General features: G+C 49.0%; 1 protein-coding gene across 3 annotated transcripts in view; it reads right to left on the minus strand.

Annotated features, from left to right (window-relative positions):
• Window positions 1-23,339, minus strand: part of LOC121645639 (diacylglycerol kinase delta-like) — a 55,235-nt gene that overhangs the window by 31,508 nt on the left and 388 nt on the right. For 2 of the 3 annotated variants that reach the window (XR_006011467.1, XM_041994220.1), the window contains exons 2-8: window positions 9,847-9,957; window positions 9,554-9,634; window positions 7,306-7,410; window positions 7,094-7,226; window positions 2,749-2,855; window positions 1,670-1,795; window positions 1,498-1,600 (exon numbers count right to left, since the gene is read on the minus strand). Coding sequence is in view for 2 of the 3 variants with exons in the window: in XM_041994220.1 (XP_041850154.1) it covers window positions 1,498-1,600; window positions 1,670-1,795; window positions 2,749-2,855; window positions 7,094-7,226; window positions 7,306-7,410; window positions 9,554-9,634; window positions 9,847-9,957 (766 nt within the window). In the remaining variant the exon portion in view is untranslated. Of the gene's footprint in view, window positions 1-1,497; window positions 1,601-1,669; window positions 1,796-2,748; window positions 2,856-7,093; window positions 7,227-7,305; window positions 7,411-8,478; window positions 8,602-9,553; window positions 9,635-9,846; window positions 9,958-23,339 lie in introns of those variants that run through there. The other variant, XM_041994221.1, reaches the window with a different exon arrangement.

The following is a 23,339-nucleotide window of genomic DNA, read 5'->3' on the forward strand; positions in this document are numbered from 1 at the left end:
TTAGTACTTAAGCATAACTAGACTAATTTAAAATTAAATAAAGGCAACGATAGATAAAGGAGACAAAATGGTAAAAACTATTGTACACTCATTGTAATGTCTACTCAGCTAGTTGTGCTGTGACGCAAAAACACACTCCGAGTTGGACCGAACAAGAGTCTATCTATGGTGATCAAGTATGTACATATATTGACAGTGGTAGTCAAACAAGGTGCATGAGTGAATGAGTGCATGAGTGAAAAAGTGCAGAATGTGCAAAAACTGCTGAAACAGTGTTTACAGAATACGAACGGTAACAAAAGAGCCCAGAAAAACTTCTAAAGAGGTTAAAGGTGAACTTCAAGCTGAAGGAACATCAGTGTCAGATCGCAGCATCTGTCCTTGTTTGAGCCAAAGTGGACTTAATGGGAGATGACCAAGGAGGAACCATTGTTAAAAACAAACCATAAAAAGGACAAACTACATGCTGACAAGCCACAAAGCTTCTGGGAGAATGTCCTATGGACAGATGAGACAAAGATGGAACTTTTTACCAAGACACATCAGCTCCATGTTTCCAGACGGAGAAATGAAGCATATGAAGAAAAGAACACCGTCCCTACTGTGGAACATGGAGGAGGTTCTGTTATGTTCTGGGCTGCTTTGCTGCATCTGGTACAGGGTGTCTTGAATCTGTGCAGGTACAATGAAATCTCAAGACTATCAAGGATTCTAGAGAGAAATGTGCTGCCAGTGTCAGAAAGCTTGGTCTCAGTCGCAGGTCATGAGTTTATTTTTTAAATAATTCTGTTGAAACATGGTTAAAAAGCAAAGTCTGACTTTCATTGGTTAAATTTCATAGAATTTTTTATTTATTATTACTTTTGTCAGATTCAAGTTATTTCTGTGACTGTTGTGAGTTTTTCTTTCATTAACCGAAGGGAACCAACAGTTTTGTCCATGTGTGTAAAACATTTGGGAAGCCATAGATGACGACTGCACTAACTCCAGTAAATAACAGGACATCTGGCCCCAGATTAAGTCTCAGGTTGTCTTTTACTAACAGCAAACTCTCTAGGAGACATGTTAATATTTCTGACGTCTTGGTCTTGTTCTGTCCTGAAAAGCTTCTGGACAATTACTTTCAAGCGTCTCGTGTTTCTATCTGTGGAATGTGTTCAACCAGGACGATGAGCAGGACAAGAAGAAACATGAGACCGGAAATCACCATCTTCTCCCAACGCTTCTGCACGGCTTCAAGATCTGATGCATTTTTTAACTTGAGGGGGTCATATAAAAAAATGAGACTGTTTGGGGTCCTGTGATTGATTAAATAATACACAGGGGGAACTACATGTATCGTTTCCTATTTACCTATTTAGGATGTACAAATACAATTAGGGGAGAAAAAAATGAAAGAAAAGCAGAATCTGGACTAACGCTGCAGGTTTGAACTGAAAACTGGTGTCGCAGGTTCTTGTTCTGGAGGGGCGGTTCCAGTAAGAGGACCTTCCTCACCGTCAGAGTCAATGCTGTTCAGCGCCGTCGGAGGGATGACAGACACCTTACACTGACCCAGGGGACATTTGGACGACAGCTGGTCCTTACAGGCTGAGTGGACCTGCATACAGAGGGACAATCAGGACACCTGTCCACAGGTAGCACAGGTCCACAGGTGTGTGTGTCTCACCATGGCTTTACACCACAGACACCTCCAGTCCTGCAGTCGGAGGACGCTGCCGCACGTCTTGTCACAAACGAGACACTTCGCCGACACCGGAAGGTTCCCCTCCAGCCACTGGTGAGGCATCGACACCTGGTGGGTCAGAGGTCACAGAGTTAGAGGTCAAAGGGTCAGAGGTCACAGAGTCAGAGGTCACAGGGTCAGAGGTCACAGAGTCAGAGGTCAAAGGGTTAGAGGTCACAGGGTCAGAGGTCACATGGTCAGAGGCCACAGGGTCAGAGGTCACAGAGTCAGAGATCACAGGTCAGAGGTCACAGGGTCAGAGGTCACAGAGTCAGAGGTCAAAGGGTTAGAGGTCACAGAGTCAGAGGCCACAGGGTCAGAGGTCACAGAGTCAGAGGTCACAGGGTCAGAGGCCACAGAGTCAGAGGTCACAGGGTCAGAGGTCACAGGGTCAGAGGTCACAGGTCAGAGGTCACAGAGTCAGAGGTCAAAGGGTCAGAGGTCACAGGGTCAGAGGTCACAAGGTCAGAGGTCACAGGGTCAGAGGTCACAGGGTCAGAGGCCACAGGGTCAGAGGTCACAGAGTCAGAGGTCACAGAGTCAGAGGTCAAAGGGTCAGAGGTCACAGAGTCAGAGGTCACAGGGTCAGAGGCCACAGGGTCAGAGGTCACAGAGTCAGAGGTCACAGGGTCAGAGGTTACAGAGTCAGAGGTCACAGGGTCAGAGGCCACAGGGTCAGAGGTCACAGAGTCAGAGGTCACAGGGTCAGAGGTCACAGGGTCAGAGGTCACAGAGTCAGAGGTCACAGGGTCAGAGGTCACATAGTCAGAGGGTCAGAGGTCACAGGGTCAGAGGTCAAAGGGTTAGAGGTCACAGGGTCAGAGGTCACAGAGTCAGAGGTCACAGGGTCAGAGGCCACAGAGTCAGAGGGTCAGAGGTCACAGAGTCAGAGGTCACAGGGTCAGAGGTTACAGAGTCAGAGGGTCAGAGGTCACAGGGTTAGAGGTCACTGGGTCAGAGGTCACATGTTCAGAGGGCAGGTGAAGGTGGGGATCTCACTCATTTGTGTTTTTGTTCCTCACCCCGTCCTCGTCCTCAATGATGTCCTTCCCGATGGACGCCAGAGTCGTCCACTTGCAGTTGTTTGTGGCTCGGACTGCACAGCGCTTATGGGCCTTAAACTTGCACACTACAGCACACACACACACACATAGAGAGAGAGAGAGACAGGCATGTGTTCAACAACTCGGTCCCACCCCCCTAACAACGGTGGTGCAGTTACAGTACCGGTTAGAACTCTAACATCGAAGTTCCAGATGTGTTCTGTAAGGTTGGTGGTGTGTTAGTTCATACGAGGCAGACATGTCCAGCCTTCTCTGGTTTTAGGCTAAAATCTTTCTTTATTAAAACCATAAGAAGTTCAGATGGATCAGTGACAGGTCCACACCATGATGGCAAGACCGACTCGGAGAAGGAAGGTTCTGCCATACCCGCCTCCACAGGGCTGGCTGCTGTGTTTCATGATGCTGCGAACTCTGACGCCGTTAACCAGAACACCTTTACTTCCTGAAGAGCAGGACTGATGACGAGGACCTGGAGGACACGGCAGCGCTAATGTGTTCATGTATTTTAAAACATGACATTGTTTATGATGTTTTGGGATGAACTTTTACAGGAGATTACCACCATGAACACAGGTGCAAGTGCTGTTTTAATCCCATCACGCTGCTGCTGATGATGATGATGATGTCATGGGGTGATGAAGAGCAGCGACTTCGGGTTCAGTCATAAACAAATCTTGGTTGTTTTATAATAATTAGTCTTTTCGAACTCACAGGAACGAGTATGCACACCGCCTTCAGATTTAGATCATCACAACCAATCAGACTTCTAGAACTAGAAACCTCCAGAACACGTGTTCACATATGTTGCTGCCGTCACGTATGTTCCATTTTACTTTCAGACATGTTTAAAAAAACCCTGAGTCCTGAGTTACCTCCACCTCCCTGTACGTGTGCATGTGTGTGAGTTACCTCCACCTCCCTGTACGTGTGCATGTGTGTGAGTTACCTCCACCTTCCTGTACGCGTGCGTGTGTGTGTGTGTGAGTTACCTTCATCTTCCTGTACGCGTGCATGTGTGTGAGTTACCTCCACCTTCCTGTACGCGTGCGTGTGTGTGTGTGAGTTACCTTCATCTTCCTGTACACTAGCACGTGTGTGTGTATGTGTGTGTGTTACCTCCACCTCCCTGTACGCGTGCATGTGTGTGTGTGTGTGTGAGTTACCTTCACCTTCCTGTACACTAGCACGTGTGTGTATGTGTGTGTGTTACCTCCACCTCCCTGTACGCGTGCGTGTGTGTGTGTGTGTGTGTGAGTTACCTTCACCTTCCTGTACGCGTGCATGTGTGTGTGTGTGTGTGAGTTACCTTCACCTTCCTGTACGCGTGCATGTGTGTGTGTATGTGTGTGAGTTACCTTCACCTTCCTGTACACTAGCACGTGTGTGTGTATGTGTGTGTGTTACCTCCACCTCCCTGTACGCGTGCATGTGTGTGTGTGTGTGTGAGTTACCTTCACCTTCCTGTACACTAGCACGTGTGTGTATGTGTGTGTGTTACCTCCACCTCCCTGTACGCGTGCATGTGTGTGTATGTGTGTGAGTTACCTTCACCTTCCTGTACGCGTGCATGTGTGTGTGTGTGTGTGAGTTACCTTCACCTTCCTGTACGCGTGCATGTGTGTGTGTATGTGTGTGAGTTACCTTCACCTTCCTGTACACTAGCACGTGTGTGTGTATGTGTGTGAGTTACCTCCACCTTCCTGTACACTAGCACGTGTGTGTGTATGTGTGTGAGTTACCTCCACCTTCCTGTACACTAGCACGTGTGTGTGTATGTGTGTTAGTTACCTCCACCTTTCTGTACACTAGCACGTGTGTGTGCATGTGTGTGAGTTACCTTCACCTTCCTGTACACTAGCACGTGTGTGTGCATGTGTGTGTGTTACCTCCACCTTCCTGTACACTAGCACGTGTGTGTGCATGTGTGTGTGTTACCTCCACCTTCCTGTACACTAGCACGTGTGTGTGCATGTGTGTGTGTTACCTCCACCTTCCTGTACACTAGCACATGTGTGTGTATGTGTGTGTGTTACCTCCACCTTCCTGTACACTAGCACGTGTGTGTGCATGTGTGTGTGTTACCTCCACCTTCCTGTACACTAGCACGTGTGTGTGTATGTGTGTGAGTTACCTTCACCTTCCTGTACACTAGCACGTGTGTGTGCATGTGTGTGTGTTACCTCCACCTTCCTGTACACTAGCACGTGTGTGTGCATGTGTGTGTGTTACCTCCACCTTCCTGTACACTAGCACGTGTGTGTGCATGTGTGTGTGTTACCTTCACCTTCCTGTACACTAGCTTGTGTGTGTGTATGTGTGTGTGTTACCTTCACCTTCCTGTACACTAGCACGTGTGTGTGTATGTGTGTGTGTTACCTTCACCTTCCTGTACACTAGCACGTGTGTGTGTATGTGTGTGAGTTACCTCCACCTTCCTGTACACTAGCACGTGTGTGTGTATGTGTGTGAGTTACCTTCACCTTCCTGTACACTAGCATGTGTGTGTGTATGTGTGTTACCTCCACCTTCCTGTACACTAGCACGTGTGTGTGTATGTGTGTGAGTTACCTTCACCTTCCTGTACACTAGCACGTGTGTGTGTGTGAGTTACCTTCACCTTCCTGTACACTAGCACGTGTGTGTGCATGTGTGTGAGTTACCTCCACCTTCCTGTACACTAGCACGTGTGTGTGTATGTGTGTGAGTTACCTTCACCTTCCTGTACAGTAGCACGTGTGTGTGCATGTGTGTGTGTTACCTTCATCTTCCTGTACACTAGCACGTGTGTGTGCATGTGTGTGAGTTACCTTCACCTTCCTGTACACTAGCACGTGTGTGTGTATGTGTGTGTGTTACCTCCACCTTCCTGTACACTAGCACGTGTGTGTGTGTGAGTTACCTTCACCTTCCTGTACACTAGCACGTGTGTGTGCATGTGTGTGAGTTACATCCACCTTCCTGTACACTAGCACGTGTGTGTGTATGTGTGTGTGTTACCTCCACCTTCCTGTACACTAGCACGTGTGTGTGTATGTGTGTGAGTTACCTTCACCTTCCTGTACACTAGCACGTGTGTGTGTGTATGTGTGTGAGTTACCTTCACCTTCCTGTACACTAGCACGTGTGTGTGTATGTGTGTGTGTTACCTCCACCTCCCTGTACGCGTGCATGTGTGTGTGTGTGTGTGAGTCACCTTCACCTTCCTGTACGCGTGCATGTGTGTGTGTGAGTTACCTTCACCTTCCTGTAAGCGTGTGTGTGTATGTGTGTGAGTTTACTTCAGCTTCCTGTACACTAGCACGTGTGTGTGTATGTGTGTGAGTTACCTCCACCTCCCTGTACGCGTGCATGTGTGTGTGTGTGTGAGTCACCTTCACCTCCCTGTACGCGTGCATGCGTGTGTGTGAGTTACCTTCACCTTCCTGTAAGCGTGTGTGTATGTGTGTGAGTTACCTTCACCTTCCTGTACACTAGCACGTGTGTGTGTATGTGTGTGTGTTACCTCCACCTTCCTGTACGCGTGCATGTGTGTGTGTGAGTTACCTTCACCTTCCTGTACACTAGCACGTGTGTGTATGTGTGTGTGTTACCTCCACCTCCCTGTACGTGTGCATGTGTGTGTGTGAGTTACCTTCACCTTCCTGTAAGCGTGTGTGTGTATGTGTGTGAGTTACCTTCACCTTCCTGTACACTAGCACGTGTGTGTGTATGTGTGTGAGTTACCTTCATCTTCCTGTACGCGTGCATGTGTGTGTGTGTGTGAGTCACCTTCACCTCCCTGTACGCGTGCATGTGTGTGAGTCACCTTCACCTCCCTGTACGCGTGCATGTGTGTATGTGTGTGAGTTACCTTCACCTTCCTGTACACTAGCACGTGTGTGTGTATGTGTGTGAGTTACCTTCACCTTCCTGTACACTAGAACGTGTGTGTGTATGTGTGTGTGTTACCTCCACCTCCCTGTACGCGTGCATGTGTGTGTGTGTGTGAGTCACCTTCACCTCCCTGTACGCGTGCATGTGTGTGTGTGTGAGTCACCTTCACCTCCCTGTACGCGTGCATGTGTGTATGTGTGTGAGTTACCTTCACCTTCCTGTACACTAGCACGTGTGTGTGCATGTGTGTGAGTTACCTTCACCTTCCTGTACACTAGCACGTGTGTATGTGTGTGTGTTACCTCCACCTTCCTGTACACTAGCACGTGTGTGTGTGTGTGTGTGAGTTACCTCCACCTTCCTGTACGCGTGCATGTGTGTGTGTGTGTTTGTGTGAGTTGCCTTCACCTTCCTGTGTGTGTGTGTGTACCTTCGCAGGACAGGCCATGTGACGTGACCCCGGACAGCGCCTCCCTGCACACGTTGCAGTAGGTGGGTCTGGCGTGGGAGCAGGCGTACCAGTTGTGCATCCCACTGAAGTGGTCCATGCTGTACTGGGTGGACTGGGGAGACAGACAGAGTCTGGTACTCTGGTACTGGGACTCACCGGGCACGTACTGGTGGGACGGGTTCTGTTCATACCTCATAGTTCTGTCGGTTCTGGACGCTGCGCAGCGCGGCCATCCACTCCTCCATCTCCTTCCTGTTGTCCGCACAGAGGATGAGGCGCCTGCAGGGGGTGATCACCTGGAGGACAGGTACGGACCATGAGTCCCCAAAACAACTCTGGACTCAGAGAAACACTCTCATTGGTCCGTTTTCACTGACATCACTGCTGTCAGTGATCAGCTGACTGAACGGGAGTGAAACCTCAGCCGCTTGGTCCAAAGGTTTGCTGGACATGAGTTTATACCTTTGACCAGGTGAGTTGGGTCAGAACAAATTCTCGTTTCCAACGACGACCTGACCAAGCAGCAGCAGCACATTTCCCCCACAGAGGCCCGTCTCACTAACTGGTTTATTACCAGCCACACCAGTTCTCCCAGCTAGACAGATGCCCGCTACTGGACCGGACTGGTTTATTCCTGTTCTAGAACCATGCTCGCTATGGTTCCATGTCTCGTACTTCTTGTTTGCTTCATTCCTGTGTGGTGAGGTCCTGTTAGTATTTCTTCTACAATCAGTCCAGCCTCCAACCCGCGCATCTCCCACCGTGTTTACTGGGACCTGTTTACCTTTTACTGGTTGTAGCGTGTTGTTACCTGCCAAGGGACAACCAGATGCTAATGCTAATTAGCATGCATTTGTACTAATGTTGACATGCAAAAATATCCCTTTCTAAAGAAATAAAAAAAACTTAGCTTCAATTGGATCCAGAACCACAGATCTACAACCACCAATCCAGTACCATAGCTCCAATACCACAGATCTGGAACCAAAGCTCTAGATCCACAGTGGGCTGGAAAGCTCAGTTGGAAGGGAGCCGTCTCTCATGCGGGACACTCTCAGATCTAAGTCTGGTAAATGACTTTAATGTAATGTAACCACAGGCCCAGATCCACGAATCTAGAACCATAGTACTACAGTACTACATATTGTGGTGGAACCATGGATCCAGGACCACAGATCTAGCGCCACAAATCTGAACAATAGTCCTAGATCCACAAATCTAGACCCATAGTTCACAGATCTCCATTTAATCCCTGATCCTGGGCTGCAGAGCTCCTGTCATCATACCCACAACATGTGAATCCCACTGAGCTGCTGTCTCAGATTGTGACATCACAGCCAACACTGGCCAATCAGCTGTCTTACCGTGTGACTGAACGAGCAGATGTGATCTATATCCTCCTTGAAATCCTGAATCAGGAGAGTTCAGACCTCGTTCTGGTCCTAGTCCTGGTCTAATGTCAGCTCAGATCTCACTCTTTGTCTCTACTATCATTAGCCCCTCCCAAACGCCTACTTCCTTTCTGATGTCACTCCAACAACCCAAAGCACACACACACAGCCACACATCCTGTCTGCTATAAATACTCTGTCACATGAACTCAGTCTGACTTGAGCCTCGCTAACAGGAAGTTACATCACAGAAGAACATTTGTCTCAGACCTGATCAGCTGATCCAGTCAGACCTGATATGATCCAGCCTGATCCAGACTAAATAAGACTGATCTGGATTGATCCTGCCTAAACCAGTCTGATTGAGTCTGATCTGGTCTGATCCGGTCTGATCTAGTCTAGTGTAGTCTGATATGAGCTGATCCAATCTGTTCCGGTCTGACCGGGTCTGATTCACTTTAAACCAGTCTGATCTGGACTGATCCACTCTTGTCAGGTCTGATCCAGTCTGGCCATTTCTGCACCAGTATGATCTAGCCTGATCCCACATGATGAGGCCTGATCTAGATCAAGATCCGATCTACATCCAGTCAGAACCATTAAGATCTAAGACAGAGTACCAAGTCTCTGGACGTACAAGTCTCTGAGTCTCCCTGTCATACCAAGTTGGTCAATCGTACCAAGTACAAGTTGCCAGTTGTACCGAGTCACTGGTCACATTAGCTGCCTAGTGGTCTTAGCGTTAGCTGCTAATGTGGGAGTCAGCGGTCTTAGTGTTAGCTGCTAATGTGGGAGTCAGCGGTCTTAGCATTAGTTAATGTAGGAGTCAGCGGTCTTAGTGTTAGCTGTTAATGTGAGAGTCGGCGGCCTTAGCGTTAGCTGCTAATGTGAGAGTCGGCGGCCTTAGCGTTGGCTGCTAATGTGAGAGTCGGCGGCCTTAGCGTTAGCTGCTAATGTGAGAGTCCACGGCCTTAGCATTAGCTGCTGATTTGTAATTGTTTCTTCTTCTACTTTCAGTGGCGGAGGGATGCTGTAGTTGTGGACTCACCGTGAAGCTGTTGTTGACGTTCTTGGTGCTGGACTCGGCCACACTGGCATCCGTCAGGTCCACCTCATCAAAGATGATGGACTGGGGACAGAAAGGAGGACGCATCACGGTTGGTCCGTCAAGGCACACCAATCAAAATAATAATAATCAAGGACTTCTAAACAGACCTGTCCACATATCCTCTCCTCCACCTATACTTTTTCACCTGTTCACCTGTCCTCCATTTGTCAACTTATCCTCCACCTGTTCACCCTTCCAGCTATTCTTCACCTGTCCTCCACCTGTCCAATCACCTTGCAGGTCTGGGCATAGTACAACGTCCGTCCTCTCAGCTTGAAGTATCGTCTCTTCCAACGCTGGAACGAGTTGGTCTGTTTCAGAAGAGTTCCCTCCTTCAGCACCGTCTGCAGGAACACACCTTCATCATCACCATCATCACCAGCATAATCATCTTCATTATAATAATAATAATAATCAGTTTTCTCCATCTTCATCTTTATCAGAGAAACATTTAGCTAGAGCTGCATGATTCAGAAAAAGACATGAATCACGATAAAAAAAAAAAAAACCACGATTAAAACAAAAAGACATTTAAATAGTTTTCAGGTAGAGAAAAAAAAAAACTGGCCCAAGCTGAACAACATTAATCATTAAATAAAAAATGAAAAGAGTCTATTCAGATCTGGTGCGTTTATTTACGGCTCTATATGTGCATATGCATTTTTTCCAGAGTCATTTCAACTGAAAACATTTTCTACAAACTTTCCTCATTTGAAAAATCGAATGCTGTTATAGCAAAAGCTTAAACTGCACTAAAAGTCAGCTTCATTACGTATAGACATATAACACACACACACCCACACACACACGTATACATGCATTGTACAGGGTCCCGGTTATTACCATCTGTTTTTATTTTTATCTTTTTTTATTTTATTTACTTAACCAGGAAGAGTCTGGCAGCAACCCAAATTACAAGTCAGTCAAACCACCAATGAAATTACAAACACATCAAAACTTCAAGTTACAAACTATTATTTAAAACATTTACAACCTGAAGACTCCTCATTTAATGCTCGTAACTTATTTTTAAAAAGGAGTAAGGAGACCGGTTCCCCAGACACAGCTGATCCTGCAGCAGACTCCAAGCTGTTGGAGCAGCATGTTGAAAACTTTGTGTATAGAGCAAAAATACATCCTGAGCCACAGAACGAAGCTTGAAGCTACTGTTTCTTTTAGGTTGGACATCATCACATAAGTAAGGGAAGCAGATTTAATATTGCCTTATAAATAAAGATGTGCCAATGGTTTTGTCTCCGAATACACAGCGAGGGCCAGCCAACTCTCTGACATAATAAACCTGAACACTCCATGATGAACAACATCCAGTGACTTAAGACATTGCGAGGATGCCTATAAAACATCACCGTGGTCATTCAGAGGCACCACTACTACTTAGGTTTTGGTCGCTATGCTTACCGCAGACTTTCCTCCGCTTTAACTCCCGCTCTCTCTTTCCAACACTGGAGTTGACGTGTATGTGTGAATCAGCCCTCCATTCAGCATATTAGATCCAGTTAGTAATAATCAGTAATCATAATGAGTATAATATGAGTCGTTTTAATTATCAATAAAAAAGGAAAACCCAGACTGGAACCAAAACAGACCCCTGAGGGAAAACCCTCAGTCATACTCGGGTCATAGTCGGAGAATTAACTCTGACTTGGATAAACTAGGAACGATTCGTACTCACACCGACTCAAACCAACTGATTCAGAATGACTCGGAGGAGCGATTCGGTCAGGCTGTAACAAATTACAGACTCAGACCAACTTGATCAGACCGGCAGGGCCAGTTCAGAGGGTAGACTCAATCAGACTCGGGTCAGACTTGGACTCAGGTCAGACTTGGACTCAGACTTGGCCCGACTCAGGTCAGATTTGGACTCAGGTCAGACTTGGACTCAGGTCAGACATGGACTCAGACTTGGCCCGACTCAGGTCAGATTTGGACTCAGGTCAGACTTGGACTCAGGTCAGAATTGGACTCAGACTTGGCCCAACTCGGGTCAGATTTGGACTCAGGTCAGACTTGGACTCAGGTCAGACTTGAACTCAGGTCAGAACTGGACTCAGACTTGGCCCGACTCGGGTCAGACTTGGACTCAAGTCAGATTTGAACTCAGGTCAGACTTGGACTCAGGTCAGAATTGGACTCAGACTTGGCCCAACTCGGGTCAGATTTGGACTCAAGTCAGATTTGGACTCAGGTCAGACTTGGACTCAGGTCAGACTTGGACTCAGGTCAGAACTGGACTCAGCCTTGGCCTGACTCGGGTCAGACTTGGACTCAGGTCAGACTTGGACTCAGGTCAGACTTGGACTCAGCCTTGGCCTGACTCGGGTCAGACTTGGACTCAGGTCAGACTTGGCCCAACTCGGGTCAGACTTGGACTCAGGTCAGACTTGGACTCAGACTTGGCCCGACTCAGGTCAGATTTGGACTCAGGTCAGACTTGGACTCAGGTCAGAATTGGACTCAGACTTGGCCCAACTCGGGTCAGACTTGGACTCAGGTCCGATTTGGACTCAGGTCAGACATGGACTCAGGTCAGACTTGGACTCAGATTTGGCCCGACTCAGGTCAGATTTGGACTCAGGTCAGACTTGGACTCAGGTCAGACATGGACTCAGACTTGGCCCGACTCAGGTCAGATTTGGACTCAGGTCAGACTTGGACTCAGGTCAGAATTGGACTCAGACTTGGCCCAACTCGGGTCAGATTTGGACTCAGGTCAGACTTGGACTCAGGTCAGACTTGAACTCAGGTCAGAACTGGACTCAGACTTGGCCCGACTCGGGTCAGACTTGGACTCAAGTCAGACTTGGACTCAGGTCAGACTTGGACTCAGGTCAGAATTGGACTCAGGTCAGAATTGGACTCAGCCTTGGCCTGACTCGGGTCAGACTTGGACTCAGGTCAGATTTGAACTCAGGTCAGACTTGGACTCAGGTCAGACTTGGACTCAGCCTTGGCCTGACTCGGTTCAGACTTGGACTCAGGTCAGACTTGGCCCAACTCGGGTCAGACTTGGACTCAGGTCAGACTTGGACTCAGACTTGGCCCGACTCAGGTCAGATTTGGACTCAGGTCAGACTTGGACTCAGGTCAGAATTGGACTCAGACTTGGCCCAACTCGGGTCAGACTTGGACTCAGGTCCGATTTGGACTCAGGTCAGACATGGACTCAGGTCAGACTTGGACTCAGGTCAGACTTGGACTCAGACTTGGCCTGACTTGGGTCAGATTTGGACTCAGGTCAGACTTGGACTCAGGTCAGAATTGGACTCAGACTTGGCCCAACTCGGGTCAGATTTGGACTCAGGTCAGACTTGGACTCAGGTCAGACTTGAACTCAGGTCAGAACTGGACTCAGACTTGGCCCGACTCGGGTCAGACTTGGACTCAAGTCAGATTTGAACTCAGGTCAGACTTGGACTCAGGTCAGAATTGGACTCAGACTTGTCCCAACTCGGGTCAGATTTGGACTCAGGTCAGACTTGGACTCAGGTCAGACTTGAACTCAGGTCAGAACTGGACTCAGACTTGGCCCGACTCGGGTCAGACTTGGACTCAAGTCAGATTTGAACTCAGGTCAGACTTGGACTCAGGTCAGACTTGGACTCAGGTCAGAACTGGACTCAGCCTTGGCCTGACTCGGGTCAGACTTGGACTCAGGTCAGACTTGGACTCAGGTCAGACTTGGACTCAGCCTTGGCCTGACTCGGGTCAGACTTGGACTCAGGTCAGACTTGGCCCAACTCGGGTCAGACTTGGACTCAGGTCAGACTTGGACTCAGACTTGGCCCGACTCAGGTCAGATTTGGACTCAGGTCAGACTTGGACTCAGGTCAGAATTGGACTCAGACTTGGCCCAACTCGGGTCAGACTTGGACTCAGGTCCGATTTGGACTCAGGTCAGACATGGACTCAGGTCAGACTTGGACTCAGATTTGGCCCGACTCAGGTCAGATTTGGACTCAGGTCAGACTTGGACTCAGGTCAGACATGGACTCAGACTTGGCCCGACTCAGGTCAGATTTGGACTCAGGTCAGACTTGGACTCAGGTCAGACTTGAACTCAGGTCAGAACTGGACTCAGACTTGGCCCGACTCGGGTCAGACTTGGACTCAAGTCAGATTTGAACTCAGGTCAGACTTGGACTCAGGTCAGAATTGGACTCAGACTTGGCCCAACTCGGGTCAGATTTGGACTCAGGTCAGACTTGAACTCAGGTCAGAATTGGACTCAGACTTGGCCCAACTCGGGTCAGATTTGGACTCAGGTCAGACTTGAACTCAGGTCAGAACTGGACTCAGACTTGGCCCGACTCGGGTCAGACTTGGACTCAAGTCAGATTTGAACTCAGGTCAGACTTGGACTCAGGTCAGACTTGGACTCAGGTCAGAACTGGACTCAGCCTTGGCCTGACTCGGGTCAGACTTGGACTCAGGTCAGACTTGGACTCAGGTCAGACTTGGACTCAGCCTTGGCCTGACTCGGGTCAGACTTGGACTCAGGTCAGACTTGGCCCAACTCGGGTCAGACTTGGACTCAGGTCAGACTTGGACTCAGACTTGGCCCGACTCAGGTCAGATTTGGACTCAGGTCAGACTTGGACTCAGGTCAGAATTGGACTCAGACTTGGCCCAACTCGGGTCAGACTTGGACTCAGGTCCGATTTGGACTCAGGTCAGACATGGACTCAGGTCAGACTTGGACTCAGATTTGGCCCGACTCAGGTCAGATTTGGACTCAGGTCAGACTTGGACTCAGGTCAGACTTGGACTCAGGTCAGAATTGGACTCAGACTTGGCCCAACTCGGGTCAGACTTGGACTCAGGTCCGATTTGGACTCAGGTCAGACATGGACTCAGGTCAGACTTGGACTCAGGTCAGACTTGGACTCAGACTTGGCCTGACTTGGGTCAGACTTGAACTCAGGTCAGACTTGAACTCAAGTCAGACTTGGATTCAGGTCAGACTTGGACTCAGACTTGGCCTGACTCAGGTCAGATTTGGACTCAGGTCAGACTTGGACTCAGGTCAGAATTGGACTCAGACTTGGCCCAACTCGGGTCAGATTTGGACTCAGGTCAGACTTGGACTCAGGTCAGACTTGAACTCAGGTCAGAACTGGACTCAGACTTGGCCCGACTCGGGTCAGACTTGGACTCAAGTCAGATTTGAACTCAGGTCAGACTTGGACTCAGGTCAGAATTGGACTCAGACTTGGCCCAACTCGGGTCAGATTTGGACTCAGGTCAGACTTGGACTCAGGTCAGACTTGAACTCAGGTCAGAACTGGACTCAGACTTGGCCCGACTCGGGTCAGACTTGGACTCAAGTCAGATTTGAACTCAGGTCAGACTTGGACTCAGGTCAGACTTGGACTCAGGTCAGAACTGGACTCAGCCTTGGCCTGACTCGGGTCAGACTTGGACTCAGGTCAGACTTGGACTCAGGTCAGACTTGGACTCAGCCTTGGCCTGACTCGGGTCAGACTTGGACTCAGGTCAGACTTGGCCCAACTCGGGTCAGACTTGGACTCAGGTCAGACTTGGACTCAGGTCAGACTTGGACTCAGGTCAGAACTGGACTCAGCCTTGGCCTGACTCGGGTCAGACTTGGACTCAGGTCAGACTTGGACTCAGGTCAGACTTGGACTCAGCCTTGGCCTGACTCGGGTCAGACTTGGACTCAGGTCAGACTTGGCCCAACTCGGGTCAGACTTGGACTCAGGTCAGACTTGGACTCAGACTTGGCCCGACTCAGGTCAGATTTGGACTCAGGTCAGACTTGGACTCAGGTCAGAATTGGACTCAGACTTGGCCCAACTCGGGTCAGACTTGGACTCAGGTCCGATTTGGACTCAGGTCAGACATGGACTCAGGTCAGACTTGGACTCAGATTTGGCCCGACTCAGGTCAGATTTGGACTCAGGTCAGACTTGGACTCAGGTCAGAATTGGACTCAGACTTGGCCCAACTCGGGTCAGACTTGGACTCAGGTCCGATTTGGACTCAGGTCAGACATGGACTCAGGTCAGACTTGGACTCAGATTTGGCCCGACTCAGGTCAGATTTGGACTCAGGTCAGACTTGGACTCAGGTCAGACATGGACTCAGACTTGGCCCGACTCAGGTCAGATTTGGACTCAGGTCAGACTTGGACTCAGGTCAGAATTGGACTCAGACTTGGCCCAACTCGGGTCAGATTTGGACTCAGGTCAGACTTGGACTCAGGTCAGACTTGAACTCAGGTCAGAACTGGACTCAGACTTGGCCCGACTCGGGTCAGACTTGGACTCAAGTCAGACTTGGACTCAGGTCAGACTTGGACTCAGGTCAGAATTGGACTCAGGTCAGAATTGGACTCAGCCTTGGCCTGACTCGGGTCAGACTTGGACTCAGGTCAGATTTGAACTCAGGTCAGACTTGGACTCAGGTCAGACTTGGACTCAGCCTTGGCCTGACTTGGTTCAGACTTGGACTCAGGTCAGACTTGGCCCAACTCGGGTCAGACTTGGACTCAGGTCAGACTTGGACTCAGACTTGGCCCGACTCAGGTCAGATTTGGACTCAGGTCAGACTTGGACTCAGGTCAGAATTGGACTCAGACTTGGCCCAACTCGGGTCAGACTTGGACTCAGGTCCGATTTGGACTCAGGTCAGACATGGACTCAGGTCAGACTTGGACTCAGGTCAGACTTGGACTCAGACTTGGCCTGACTTGGGTCAGACTTGAACTCAGGTCAGACTTGAACTCAAGTCAGACTTGGATTCAGGTCAGACTTGGACTCAGACTTGGCCTGACCCGGGTCAGACTTGGACTCAGGTCAGACTTGGACTCAAGTCAGACTTGGATTCAGGTCAGAATTGGACTCAGACTTGGCCCGACTCAGGTCAGACTGGATCAACAGAATTCCAGTAAGAGAGGAAACTGGAATCAACCCTGAGTTTCCTCGTTACTCCCACATGACTCGTTCTTTGTGTGTTCTCTGTGAAAACAGCAGCTTTAAATAGAAACCACTTCAAACTGCCTTCAGGTACCATACAACATTTCAGCTCTGCTTTAGCTCTCCTATTCAACAGGACTCTCACAATTACACAGATAATTATAATTTATTTAATTATTTGTGTTGAGTTTAATGACAGTGGAACATTCATCTACCTTCAGAACAACAGATCCGGATCAGGATTCAGTCTGTCCTTTCAGGATCTGGAATAAATCTGGACTTAAAGTCCGTTTTTAGGAACGTCCTCTACTGCAGGTGTGTCTCTAACCCCCGTTTTAAAGTAAAGTAAATTTAAAAAAGATGTTTATTTTTCGATCTGGACTGAATCCTCTGATATCCTTGTCCTGTCTGACGCTTAAACCTCTCGCGGACGAAGATGGTCCTGTTAGGGGTTAAATGTCTCAGTGCTGTAGCATCTATGAAAGCTCATACAGTTATATCATCAGTTCCACGCTCTGAGCTATTTTATTAGAAACAAACACGTCCTCTTTCGTAAGTTTAGAGCTAAAGGTGGAAATAATCAGTAGTTTAGTCCTCAGCTGTCCGATTTACTGGAAGAAAGTGATCTGGCCTAGGTCTGACCTGGACCAGGGATCTGGCCTGGACCGGGGATCTGGACTGGACCAGGGATCTGGCCATGGTCGAGGATCTGGCCTGGACCAGGGATCTGGCCTGGGCCGGAGATCTGGACTGGGTCTGACCTGGGCCGGGGATCTGGCCTGGGCCGGGGATCTGGCCTGGGTCTGACCTGGGCCAAGGATCTGGATTGGACCGGGGATCTGGCCTGGGCCGGGGATCTAGACTGCGTCTGACCTGGGCCGAGGATCTGGACTGGACCGGGCATCTGGCCTGGGCCGGGGATCTGGACTGGGCCGGGGATCTGGCCTAGGTCAAAGATCTGGACTGGGTCAAAGATCTGGCCTGGGTTGAGGCCAGAGAAACCTGATCTAAAGCGGACTAGTTGGCAGCCCAGAAATGGTTTTACTTCATCAGAAAAGTTGAGTCTAACCAGCCAAACATCCAACCCCGCAATGTGGTTCTTACAGATCTTAATAAACCAGCTTCTCCAGACATGCTTGATCCTGGTTTATTAAGCTTGCACCAAACCTTTAAGCAGAAGCTGGATCCTTTCTCATCATGGTTCCTCAAGTCCTAAAACCTGCAGGCCAGTCTCCAAATTCTGTATTTTAGCCAAAGTCTTTCAGAAACTTGTCAGTAAGACACCAACATGTTCTGTCTCCACATCAATCTGGCTTTAGGAAACAACGGCCGTTACCAAGGTCGCAAAGGACATTACCAACGGAGCAGGAATCAACCTGCAGCTTTAATTCATTTATCTGAAGCCTCTGACTCGGTGGACCACGTCATCGAGTCAGAGACTTGGTGATCCTGCCTTATCTGAACATGCGATAGGTCTACAGATGGCGTCGTAGGGCTGGACGATAAAATGAGATTATTAATAATTACAGTCGTCTTCTATGTACAAACATTTTCAGGCTCGGACTCTAATGACAAACATCGAATGCTTTTTGGTTAGAGCCACTTCCTGTTTCATGGCAAAGGACTGAAACCTCACAGGAAGCCATTTTAATCATGATGGTGCATGATGATGATTTATTTCTTATTACTTTTGTCAGATTCAAGTTATTTCTGTGATCGTACCAACAACGTGTAGCTCTGAAACCAGTAAGTTAAAACATAGAAAAAGTCCCGATCAATCACATGAAAAGCTGCACTGACGTCGAGCCACACGGTGTCCACAAACACGGTGTCCACAAACACGGTGTCCACAAACAAGGTGCCCACAAACACGGTGTCCACAAACACGGTGTCCACAAACAAGGTGCCCACAAACACGGTGTCCACAAACAAGGTGCCCACAAACACGGTGCCCACAAACACGGTGTCCACAAACACGGTGTCCACAAACAAGGTGCCCACAAACACGGTGCCCACAAACACGGTGTCCACAAACACGGTGTCCACAAACACGGTGTCCACAAACAAGGTGTCCACAAACACGGTGTCCACAAACAAGGTGCCCACAAACACGGTGCCCACAAACAAGGTGCCCACAAACACGGTGTCCACAAACAAGGTGCCCACAAACACGGTGCCCACAAACACGGTGTCCACAAACAAGGTGCCCACAAACACGGTGTCCACAAAAACGGTGTCCACAAACAAGGTACCCACAAACACGGTGTCCACAAACACGGTGCCCACAAACACGGTGTCCACAAACACGGTGCCCACAAACACGGTGTCCACAAACAAGGTGCCCACAAACACGGTGCCCACAAACACGGTGTCCACAAACACGGTGTCCACAAACACGGTGTCCACAAACAAGGTGTCCACAAACACGGTGCCCACAAACACGGTGCCCACAAACACGGTGTCCACAAACAAGGTGCCCACAAACACGGTGCCCACAAACAAGGTGCCCACAAACAAGGTGCCCACAAACACGGTGTCCACAAACAAGGTGTCCACAAACACGGTGCCCACAAACACGGTGACCACAAACACGGTGTCCACAAACACGGTGCCCACAAACACGGTGCCCACAAACACGGTGCCCACAAACACGGTGTCCACAAACACGGTGCCCACAAACACGGTGCCCACAAACAAGGTGCCCACAAACACGGTGCCCACAAACACGGTGCCCACAAACACGGTGTCCACAAACACGGTGCCCACAAACACGGTGCCCACAAACAAGGTGCCCACAAACACGGTGCCCACAAACACGGTGCCCACAAACACGGTGCCCACAAACACGGTGTCCACAAACACGGTGCCCACAAACACGGTGCCCACAAACACGGTGTCCACAAACACGGTGCCCACAAACACGGTGTCCACAAACACGGTGCCCACAAACACGGTGTCCACAAACACGGTGACCACAAACACGGTGTCCACAAACACGGTGACCACAAACACGGTGTCCACAAACACGGTGTCCACATCAAGGTGCCCACAAACACGGTGCCCACAAACAAGGTGTCCACAAACACGGTGTCCACAAACACGGTGTCCACAAACACGGTGCCCACAAACACGGTGCCCACAAACACGGTGTCCACAAACACGGTGCCCACAAACAAGGTGCCCACAAACACGGTGCCCACAAACACGGTGCCCACAAACACGGTGTCCACAAACAAGGTGTCCACAAACAAGGTGTCCACAAACACGGTGCCCACAAACACGCTGCCCACAAACAAGGTGTCCACAAACAAGGTGTCCACAAACACGGTGCCCACAAACACGGTGCCCACAAACAAGGTGCCCACAAACAAGGTGCCCACAAACACGGTGCCCACAAACACGGTGTCCACAAACACGGTGCCCACAAACACGGTGTCCACAAACAAGGTGTCCACAAACAAGGTGTCCACAAACAAGGTGTCCACAAACACGGTGCCCACAAACACGGTGTCCACAAACAAGGTGTCCACAAACAAGGTGTCCACAAACACGGTGCCCACAAACACGGTGCCCACAAACAAGGTGTCCACAAACAAGGTGTCCACAAACACGGTGCCCACAAACACGGTGCCCACAAACATGGTGCTACGCTGCAGTCAGCCCAGGTGGAAGGTTGGTCTAGAGGCATGTTGGAATAATGTTGTTAAATCATTACTGGAAAAGTAATCATGTACACAATCTTATCCAACAATCGACTGAGGCGAATGCTAACAGGTCCACTATTCGTTTGGGCAGAGGAAGATCTCGCTGTCAGAGACTCCTCACCACCTTTCCTACCCTGTTCTCTTTGTCTCATCATTCTTTACCAGAGAGGAAGCGAGCTTGTTCGGCGGATGCCTTTCAGATGCCGACCCCAGCAGCACTTCTGGCTCGGACCGGACATTTCTTTATTAAAGGGGCGTGATTGCTAACAATTCTCAGAAAACATCCACACACAAATGGAGAGATTCAACAGCACATACGTCTTCCCACCGAACGTCACGTCACCAAGGAAATCCTCCTGAAAGTTGGATAACTTCACTGCCGTCCCTGGACCAGCTGGAGGTGGCGCTGTTCTCCTGGAGGCAGCAGCTGTGGACATGCAGCACGTATCCAGAACACGAGTGTAGATATGATCCAACATGCTGATGTTAAAGACCCTACACTGAATGAGGGCTGATCCTTTAACTGTCACAGAACCAAATCTTTAGATCACCTGATCCGTGCTCTGTTCTGGTTCAAGGGTTCATCCAGCAGCCAGCAAGACCTGGTTTTAAGTCTGGTAGACACGTCATTTACATCAAGTCCCGTCTCCATCTAATACGGAGTGGCCATGCCACCACCCGCCTGTGGCGAACATCCACCTCCATAAGTCTCAGAGCTGCCTGTAAACTGTCCAGACAGCTTCAGAAACGGCGAGAATGTCGACCTTATTAACAGTAGGAAGATAGAAAAGTGGTGAAGTTTCTTCCACAAACTACAGAAGTTAAAGAGCCACTGCGGTGAAAATCCTGTTTTTCACGTTGTTCATGTCCATACAACATATCTTGTGAAGAATTTGATTAAAATGACTTTTCTGAGTACTTCTGCATTTAAATCATTGTGAACCAATGGCGGGCAGGAAAAGGCGAGTTCAGACAGACCCGCATTTACACGTCATAAACCCACAGGGTGGGGCCACAAGCTCCTGCCCCGCCCCCTCCGAGGACAAAGAGATGGTAGATCAACGCGTGTAGTAGCGGGTAGCTAATCCCGTTAGCTTTCTTTATTTGACAAGCTTAATCCATCGCTCTCACAGCAGCCATCCGTACGTAACAACCACACGGTGGTTTGCAGTCAACACTTGAAGACGTGCGTCAGCGTTCTCCGGTGTTACACGCACCCCTAACGATCGGTCAGCACGCTACCATGCAGAGCTAGCACATAGCGACGGCCACGTGGACGATGTTCAGCACCAACCTGAGAGCACTGAGCAGCGCTGACTCCGCCCATAACTCAGAGGCAAATTGCTAATGAGCGACTGGTTCTCTGCAGAAGCAGAGTCCCAAAAAACGTCATGATCACAGTTTAAAGACCACTTAGAACATTTTAAATAGTTCCAATAAGCACTGCAGTGGGTCTTTAATGTTCAATGACTAAAGCTTTAGGTAGTTTAGTTATACTAGTCTAACTGATCTTAGCTGACAGTAAGCAGGTCAGATATTTTAATAAGTATCGTCTATTTAATCCTCTCATACCCTAAGTTAAGCGATCCTCGAATGCAACACTGGTTGAGCTCGGGACGTTGGGGGGTAAGCAGTGTTTGCCTCCTGATGTTTGTCCCGCTGTTTGTCGTCCAGGTGGCTTTCTGAGGACACATACCTGCCGGGTGATGTTGGCATTTTCCTTGTCGGATGTTCATTCAGGTACACATTTAGTCCTCCAGCTTACGGCCCTGCTTTAAAACTTCTTTCTTTCTTTTTCTGCTTCCAAAACATGGCATTATGTCCAGATGTTCTTTATTCTTCTGTGTAAAGAGATGGCGTGCCTCTATATGTATCTGTATCCCTTTTTGGTCAAGTTATTACTTGTTGGATTGACTACAGGTCACTAACTGTAGGCAACGTATCAGCCCTGGTAGGACTGTTTCTGCAGTCGAAGCCACCAAACTTACAGAATTGAGTTGAGATGTTAAGTTGTCTCTTCCCCTGCAGTTGGGTACTCTTGGAAAATTTGTGTTGAAAAAGTCAGAAAATCAGTTTTAAATCGGTTCGGACTTTTAATTTAAGAAAAACTGAAGCATTTCCTGCATTTCCAAGCTTTTAACGGGCCCTGAACGCAGCAGCACAGTAAGCTCCGTTAAACTAAAACAATCATCAGTTTACCTGTCTGACAGGTGGGTGGAGGGACTGCCTCAATCACGTCCGCTGACAGAAACTGCAAAGAAGCTGGTTTAAAGTGGATCGGTACCAGAACCGTTATGTCTCAGTCTGAAAAGAAATTAACGGGAAATCACGGAGCACTGAAGCCACCTACAGGGCTGTAGTCAGCGGGCCACCCGCGCCCAGACCACCGCTCCGGGGTGGGCAGCGGGGGGCAGCGGAGAGGCTTCCAGCCAGGCCTGAGCCCCTCCAACCCGGTGCCGCTAGCCCGTGTACCCTAGCCTTAAATGCCCGGACTGAGTTAGTCTAAACGGTGGAAATAAATCCATTTTTCTGGTTTCTGGGATTATTTACTGAATATTCCGGGAACTTCAGCTTTAATCACAGTTTCTGCTTCACCAAAACTAGCTTGATGCTACACGCAGCTAAAGGTTTAAAACAACAAATAACTTTTAGACTAATTCTGTCTTTTAACCAGACATGACCAAAACCAACAGGGTATAAAGTGCTTTCCACTTTCTTAATGGGGAGGGTTGGTGCAACATTTGTGGTCGGTAATGTACCGTTCTCTCAGAAGCAGACACTGGCTCCTGACTCCGCTTAAAATCCCTCAGATTTAACGTCACATCCATTTCTAGTTAAACGCGCGCAGCCATATAGATAATAAAAGTGGTTTGAGATGTGAAATTAGCCAACCGTCAGTTCGGCATCATTAACATCCACCAGCAGCCTATATTTAGATTAATTACCTCCTTTTGGTGAAGCTTTGTAGCGCAGTGTGCCGCTGTCGCTGGAGAGCAGCAGGGGAGAGGAATGTGGGGAAAATGAGTCAAAAAGGAGGCAAAGATGGAGTGTTCCTCTCGCAGA

Source organism: Melanotaenia boesemani, chromosome 9, assembly GCF_017639745.1.
Source record: "Melanotaenia boesemani isolate fMelBoe1 chromosome 9, fMelBoe1.pri, whole genome shotgun sequence".
Classification (NCBI taxonomy): domain Eukaryota; kingdom Metazoa; phylum Chordata; class Actinopteri; order Atheriniformes; family Melanotaeniidae; genus Melanotaenia; species Melanotaenia boesemani.